Below are 8,332 nucleotides of genomic sequence, written 5' to 3'. Positions count from 1 at the left end.
TTTTTATAATTAAAGTCTATAAATTGTGGAAATGATATCAAGAAGACATAGAAATTTTAGAGAGAGTTAGCATTATATTTTTCTCTCAAAAAAATAGCATTATATTTTGAAACACGTACATAATATTTCTTTTAGCATTTCTTTAATTAATTTCAAGAAACAAAAATAAAATCCTTTTTCTAAAAATAATAAAATGAAATTAAACAAAAAGAATATCCCGATCAAAGTACGTAATAGACCACTTTGGCAAAGTAAGGTCCACAAATCTTCAATAAATCACAAAAAGGTCCCACACTTAATAAAATTTAACAAATACCCCCCTCTTTATTATTACAAGAACATGTTTCACCAAAGAAAAATTCCTAAAGAAAAGAATGATTTCAATTTATAAAAAAGAAAAAAAGAATTCAAAACTAAGAATATGCAATCATGGTTTGGTTAATTAATCAGAAAAGTCAATGATCCTATTGGTTGCTCAAAGAATTGGATTATAGTAAAATAATAACCGCACTATGCCCTACATTAATTAAATTATAAACATAATCATGAAAGAAACCACCCACATAATCATGAATTATTAATTCAATTATTTAAGGGTATCGATCTATTTTCTTATTCTTTTTTGTATGTATGGAGTATGGACCTACATGTTCTGTCCAAATTATTTCCCTCCTCATGTGCTGCTTTCAGGATTAAATTTATTTTATTCCATAGTTTATTTTTTTAAATTCAAGTCATTTTCTCGTAATACAAACCTGAAATTTTAAAAATTACTTACACCAACCTATAAGGATCCGAATTTAAACTATATAAATTATCATGTTGTAGAAAAAAAATTAATGCACAAGTTGGTTGGAGATGTCAAACGAAATAAAAAGAACATGGTACCTGAATCTTTTATAAATAAAATATACCTTTATCCATTTATTATAAAGTGAATAACAGTCACTATTAATTAATATTAAAATAAGAAAAAGTAAATACCAATATAATTTTCAAAATATATTAATATTCATATACCAATTGTAATATTTTAACAGAAATTATTACCACTAGCTCTTCTTTGAAAAGAATTACTTGGACTCCACAACTTAGAAAAATAAATAAATAAATAAACTAAAACTTTTGTATAATTAGATTTATTAGAATTTGTAACTAACTTAGGCAGAGAGCTCTACACTTTTTCTTACCATTAGTTTTTTTCTTCTATGAACTCTCTCCATAATTTTGGCTACAACTAAAAACAAAAGGCAGACTATAAATTACATTTTTCTTTCTAAAATACCAACAAGTTCTATGACTTGTATACATTAATTGAAGAGAAAAATTAAATAAAATAAATAGAAATAAGCTTATAAACCTTTAGTCATATTTTGTATTCTGCCTTCTTCATCTACTAGTAATTCTCTCTTCTTCAATAAACTAAATATGAAGAAGCAATTTCCCTGCTGTATCGATCGATTCGATTCGATCTTGCTCTACCTCTATACGATACCCCTGTACTGTATTTCTTTTAATTCTATATAACTGTTGAAATTCTGTTTGCTAATGGCGATGCAAATGGGCTCTCTGGCAGGTTAACTCCTTGGCTGCGCATAGGATCAAAACAAGCAATCCATTAGAAATGCACGTTTGTAAGTCGCATAGTTATTTAAGGCGAAAGGCGCCAAGAGGTTCTAGTGTCCTAAGAGTGTGGCGCAAGGCGAGGCGCGCGCCTTTCGGAAGAGAGGCGCCGGAAAAAAAAAACAGCACATCATAAAATGTAGACAGATTATAATTGTATTTTTTTAATGTAAAATAACAAAACAAGCAAAAACCCAACGAACTTGAGTAATTGGAAAGTGTAGTTTTTAGGTTATGAGTTTTTTGGATAAATAGTGTAGTGGAATGGGAGTGTGTGTGTAATAAGCACCCGATTCACCCGGACTGAACCGCCGGATACAATTTTTACAAGTAATTTACTCAATCTGTTGAACCGGGAACCGGTGAGTCCACCGGTTTGGATTTTAAAAAACTGATAATAAGTATTTAGAGAGGGTCAGATTATGGGAGAGGCACACGCCTTTAAAAACTCGCTCGCCTCTCGGCATATGAGAGGCTCCCAAGCCGGCGCCCTCAGGTGCCTCTCGCCTGAGGCGCACCTCTTTGATAACATTGGTAAGTATAAAAACGAGTCAAGTCAACTCACGAACTACTAGAAAAGTACTTGAATCCACAAGACTCGATTACACACTCATTTATAATTAAAATTCATTATAAAATTCAGGCACAAAAAATAAGTTTGCATTGTAATACCTCTCCTGATCATTGTAATGGGTGGTTGTGTGCCTGAGCCTGTCATCACTGGAGGAGCCACTGTTAAGTACATCCAGCAAATAATTGAAACGCTCAGCAGACGGGAACTCAGCGTGTTCTACAAGTGATAAATGTCGATGAACATTGCATTAGTCGAAAACACGAAAAAATTTAAAATAATAAATAAAGAAAATATATAAATGTGTATCAATCAGACCTTTTGAGAGCTTCAACTCGTCCATCGAGTAGCCAAAATAAGTGTGATGATTATGCGATTTGGGTGCTGACTGAAACTCCGATAGACGCTGTCTCTCAAATTCAAGTGCAAGCTCATGTTCCTCCATTAGCTGTTTCTTGAGTAACCTTGAATTATCACAAATTCTTGGAACAGACACTGCAAAAATTCAAGAAAAGATTACGGGGACGGAAACGCGATGTTAGCTTATGAATCAAGAAAAAAAGAACATTTATCAACGGGGTTTTACTCACCGGAGTGAAACTCAGAATCTCCATCCATAAAGTGAGGGCTGTAAAACATTGGATGCTGTAAATTGTCTGAAAACTTCCTGCATAACCAAATCGAAAAGTTTACACTACAATACAATCATCAACTTTAGTCAAAAAAATTAAATAAGAAATGGTAGTAAGAATTTTCAGGTTCCAAAACTTATTGCCTAACAGAACAGATTCTGCAACTTTTAGAAATTCAAAACAGTAACAAATAATTGTTTCGGGGACAAGATTCCGAAACAAAAGAATTGGCCAGATTCTATAATTTAAGTTCTTATTGCTGAAAGTGAATAAAGAAAAGCAAAAACAAAATCAAACAAGAGATTCTTTGTTTGAATTTAAATACAGAAGAGTATGAAAAGTAAGCACTAGGTTATGTCAATAAAGGGGCACAAGCCAACTGGCTTCTTTTTGCATGATTGATGTTGATGATTAAAGAATGAATAAAGAGTTTTAGAATCTTTAAAAATAAACCGAATAGGTTGCATTACGATCATTATAGATCGGACAGTAATTCAAACTTGAAACTAAAAAAGATGACATGATAAAAATTGAGATAATTCCAAGGTAATGGTGACACTAAAACCGCATGTCAAACGAAACCGAAAGCACGAGTTTAAAGAAGCTAATTATGGAGATGAATTGATATCTTGAAAATGACTTTAATATGATTTTAAGGATTTTAATATAGACCACAATAATTTATTCAGAATCTCCTTTTCATTTCAGGTCAGCATACTATCCATGCTTCGGAACTTTAGAAGACTCAACGAATAACTAAAACTAACCATTCATGATTTGTAAAGCCAGAATTCAACCAAATATGATAGTTGATAAATAAAAAATGTACCTATCAATAAGCCTTGACTTTTCTCTATACGGTTTTACCAGGACACGAGCCCCACATACGAAATGCGGATTACCCTTTGCCAAGATTTGCTTGACAGTCTCGATGAAAATGAAAGTGACAAATCCAAACATTCTCTTGTGTTGGCAAGGAATCCTAACATCTTGAACAGGTCCAAATTTGCTGTATTGCAAAAAATTTAGAATCTTCAAACAGTAAAAGTATGAAAACCAGAATATTACAATACTCACCTGAAGTAGTTGGAAACATCCTGCTCGGTAAAAGTACTTTCAGCTGGAAATGTAAGGTAGATCTGTCTAGAACCAGCAACAATTCCGCCAGGATCATTTCTCTCACCGGAAAAATCCATGTACTTCGGAACATCTTCCGCCAAAATCACAGAATGCTGCCCGTGAGGTCTGTATCCAACGAAAAACAGTTGAGAGCCATACAAACATAAAAGGATTAATCTGAAAAGGAAAAATTGATTAGTATTTACGTTTGATACCTGTCGATGACACGAATGCTGTTCTTCAATCGAGCTAAGAGCTTGGTCAAACTATAACCAGCCTTGCCGTGCCTCTGGCTCTCAGTAAGATACCCTTCAGCCTGAAGGGTCTTACCAAATTTCTCATAGTACATCATTGGCAATGATGCAATCGAAACAGGCATACCCCTTCTCGATTTTAAGAGGCCAGAGAGCTCCATTTCGAGCTTTGCAAGAGAGCCGGGTGAGATAATATGTTCTTCGTTCGAAATCTCATTTGATTTCGGACTAAGAAACTGAGAAAAGCTGTCGGGCATTGGATGTCCATGGAAATACCTGCAGTTATTTCCATGCTTACAGTACCCTTTGTTAAAGTAATGGCAAATCTTAACAGGAAATTCTGGCAAACTTGGAGACCTTCTACTAGTTCTAGGACCTAATGCAGGTTCAAAATAAAACTGATTGCTCGAAAAATCTAACTGATCATCCAAATTCAAGAACTGCATTTGGTTTTGAAGCCGATAATCTTCAGCAGCCGAATCTGAGTAACCTGATGAACCAAAATCCAAGTTTTCCACCTGCTGATGCTGAAACTGATCACCACTCACTTGTGCATCCCAGTAAGCATTTCCAGCCCTGCGTGGGTTCGCTGAAGCTGGCGAAAAAGGAGTAAACTGCAAAGAAATGTCGGAAACAGGCGACGAATTCACCTGCGATGCTGAAACTGGAATCGAAACAGCCGGTTTATTTAGCCTAAGATCAGATTTGGCTTTGGTGATCAACGAATAAATCGAATTATCCGGACCAAATGCCAACCGAATCATGTCTCTTTCGCCATGGTCTTGTAACAGAAGATAGCCAATGATTTTCGAGACATTTTCGGGCTCTATCTTCTGAATTCTGTTGTACACAACTTTGGTGGACTCCGTAAAATCCATGTCAAATACCCAACCCTGCAAAAACAATACATAAGTACATAATTCTGACAGAACTCAATGCAGATCTAAAAGTAAATGAGAATGTGAAGAAATTAAAGGGTATTGTTTCTAGAAATAATTTTCCATTTCTTCAGTTATATAAATAGGGTAATAATTGTGGAAATAATATATAGCCATAAAAGGAGTGTAATCCAGGTAACATGTTCAAAACAAGAACAGTTGACAGCCAAATAAAAGCTGTAAAATTCCCACTTGAATCACAGAATTATCAACAACAATAAGGAAAGAAAATCATCAAATCTTTTACTTTCTTCCAAAAACAATAAAAAATCTTGACTTTCAAAATATTATGAAAAAATTGCAGAAAAAAAATTCAGTAAGAAAATATAAATAGTGGCCATACTGTCTCAAAATGAAGATTATTGTACATTAATTAAATAAAAATCCCTTATTCTTCTTCTATTCATGAGAAAAAATAAATAAACAAAATTCTATGAATTAAGAAAAGGAACAGAAATAAATGAAAGACACAAAAGTCAAAATTTTCAGCATTATAACAACAAAAAAACACAAATTTTAAACTTCCAATCATTGTTTTGCAACATTTTTTGACAAAACTTGCCTCTAAATTCAAGAAATTGACCAATAAAAACAACAAATTTAATTCCAACATAAACAAATCATTACCATTCAAGAAACATAAGCAAAACCAGAGAAGAAACAACAAAAGAAACACACTTTAAACTCATTTTTCGACACTAAAAACACAAAAATACAAGATTTAAAACAATTCAAAAGAACCCAAATCAAAAAAACTATAAACAAAATAAAAAAAACCAACATACCTACCAAATTAACACATATATGGAGGCTGTTCAGAGAGAAGATGGAGGCAAGAATTTTCTTGAGTCAGACAAAAAAAAAACCTTAACGAACAAGAAGAACTGGTCGTGAATTTTGCATGGCTTGAGTTTGATGATTAAACTGAAGATAGAATGATTGATGGATCAGTTAGTGTCTGTTTGTCTGTCTCTCTGTTACGGTTTCTAATTCCTATGTCTCTGTTCTTCACTCTGTTTCTTCTCTTTCTTTCTTTTTGCTATTTTTATCTTTTTCTGTTTCTTCATTCTCCGCAAATTTACGACATTTAATTGTTTTTTATGGGAAAATTTAAATAATTTATATTTGAAAAATTAAATATTTTAAAACTGCAAAATGACAGAAAGGATAAATAGCTTTTCAAGGGCGCCTTGTCTTTAGTTCAAATCAAGCCCCCACGTACTTATCCACATAATATCATAATCACACACATGAAAAATAATTATTTACAAATATATTTTATTATGTTGTAGATAATTAGGTGTGTGCACTCAGTCGGTTCGATTAAAAATAAGTCGAATTTTTTAAACGTATAAAACCGGAAATTTACCAGATTGAAACTGAAATCGAGGAAAATTATATTTTAACCGGAATCAAACTGACTAAAAAACTAAAACTAAATAAAATCGGAAAAACAATCTTTTTTAAAATGTGAATGGATTCGATTAAAATTAATAGAAAATAAAACCATCAAATATTTGATTATTCGTTTGGTTTGATTAATTTTAATTTTCCAAAATTAAAATTGAAACTGAACCGAATTCAAAATATTATAAACCAAAATTAAATCCATCTAAATTTTAATAGAACCGACCAAAAATTATTATTTATGTCGGTTTATACGGTCAGTTTTGGTCGGTTAAAACGGTCAGTCAAACATTTTGCTCACACCTACCTATAATAATATATTTTTAATTGCATAAGTTTTTGAGAAATTAAATTGGATGTAAATAATGTTTTTCTTAATTTATTCATCAAAAATAAATGTTTTCTTAATTTACAATTAATTAATAAATTATATTTAGTTTTATAAATTTAGTTATAAATTTTTATTGGATATAGATGAAGTAAAATCAAATCTGAAAAAAAATAACAGATTTAATTCGGTCAGAGAGATTTCCTCCTATTTAGGTGGATTTCCTAAACTGTTTTCTAATACTTTGTCATCCTCCTTCAATTTTACAGTTTCAGTAATAATTTAATTTTAAATTTTCGAAAATATTTAACATATTATCTAAAAAGGAAAGTGCAAAATGTTTATTACTAATAAAATGTTGAAATTTATTTTGAGTGAAGCAACATTGGATTACACTGAAAAATATACACTAATAGCATGAATCTATATAAAATATATAGATGGATAGATATGTATTGTTCACTTTGAAATTTTGGCAATAATTTAAAATGATAAAACTATATATTAATTTTCTTTTTAGAATAAAATTTACTAAAAATTGGAGTAGTTAACTTTTTAAAATATTTATACATTAGTATTTGTAATTCTATGGATAGTGAATAAAAACATTAAAAATTAGTAGTTAGTAAATTATATCATGAAATTTAATATTTGTTTTAAATTTTATCAATAGTTAGATTATCAAAATCATAATTAAAACATTTGTTTATGTACTTTTTTTTTGAGAGATTTGTTTATGTACTTTTTGAAAATGAAAATATTAATTTACAAAAAATCCAGATAACAAAGTTAAAAAATGTATTCTGATTATAATCAAATAAACCCAAAATAAATATTTATAAAATTTGTTGTATATTAATATTCTAAATTCATCAAATAAAATATTGTAATGTATTTTAAATATATAGATAAATATTTTAAAAGAAACAAAACTCTCTCTCTAAAAAAACCCTAGCCTCTCTAGTCTCTTCTCTCTTTTCACTCTAAATAAACCCTAACCATCCATAGTTGTTTTTTTTTTAATTCTTCTTCGGCTGCCGTCAATGATTTAGGTATATATTATTAACGGTAGCCATTTTTTTTATGTTATTTTAATTTCATATAGTATAATAAATAGCCAATTTTTTTTTTTTAATGGATTAACATTTATCGACGAAGCGCAAATCTGATTCAAATTTTCATAAATCAAGAATCGAAGATAGATTGGAGATCTTTGAACAATAAAGATGAAATCGTTCATGGACTATAATAAAAAAAATTTATTTTTTTAATACCGTATTTTGTTTGTTTTGAGAATTTTATTTTGTCCTTTGTATATGAAATGTTTGTTTGTCCGTTCTATGTGAAAGGTTGATGTTCTTTTTATATGAAAGGTTGTTATTTTTTTTTATGAAGGGTTTTTATGTGTTGGTTGTATACGATGCCACGGCTGTAGTTTCTGATTTCATAAATCAATTTGC

At 30.6% G+C, this 8,332-nt stretch overlaps 1 protein-coding gene across 5 annotated transcripts; it reads right to left on the bottom strand.

The window, feature by feature from the left end:
- Positions 1-1,112: 1,112 nt before the first annotated feature.
- LOC126656534 (zinc finger CCCH domain-containing protein 18) lies at positions 1,113-6,225 on the bottom strand. Of its 5 annotated transcripts, none has more exons than XM_050351120.2 (8): positions 5,923-6,225; positions 4,152-5,092; positions 3,904-4,071; positions 3,656-3,835; positions 2,785-2,861; positions 2,513-2,689; positions 2,297-2,413; positions 1,113-1,593 (listed from the first exon to the last, which is right to left on the bottom strand). In XM_050351120.2, exons 2-8 carry the CDS (start codon positions 5,075-5,077, stop codon positions 1,520-1,522), a joined length of 1,719 nt encoding a protein of 572 aa, XP_050207077.1. In that variant the 5' UTR covers positions 5,078-5,092; positions 5,923-6,225; the 3' UTR covers positions 1,113-1,519. The 5 variants fall into 5 exon arrangements, with proteins under 5 accessions (XP_050207077.1, XP_050207078.1, XP_050207079.1 ...); XM_050351121.2 differs by having other exon boundaries at positions 5,927-6,225; XM_050351122.2 differs by having other exon boundaries at positions 1,113-1,589; positions 2,296-2,413; positions 5,923-6,224.
- Positions 6,226-8,332: the final 2,107 nt, after the last annotated feature.

This window comes from Mercurialis annua, linkage group LG7 (genome assembly GCF_937616625.2).
Source record: "Mercurialis annua linkage group LG7, ddMerAnnu1.2, whole genome shotgun sequence".
Classification (NCBI taxonomy): domain Eukaryota; kingdom Viridiplantae; phylum Streptophyta; class Magnoliopsida; order Malpighiales; family Euphorbiaceae; genus Mercurialis; species Mercurialis annua.
This window is presented reverse-complemented; position numbering and strand designations above follow the sequence as displayed.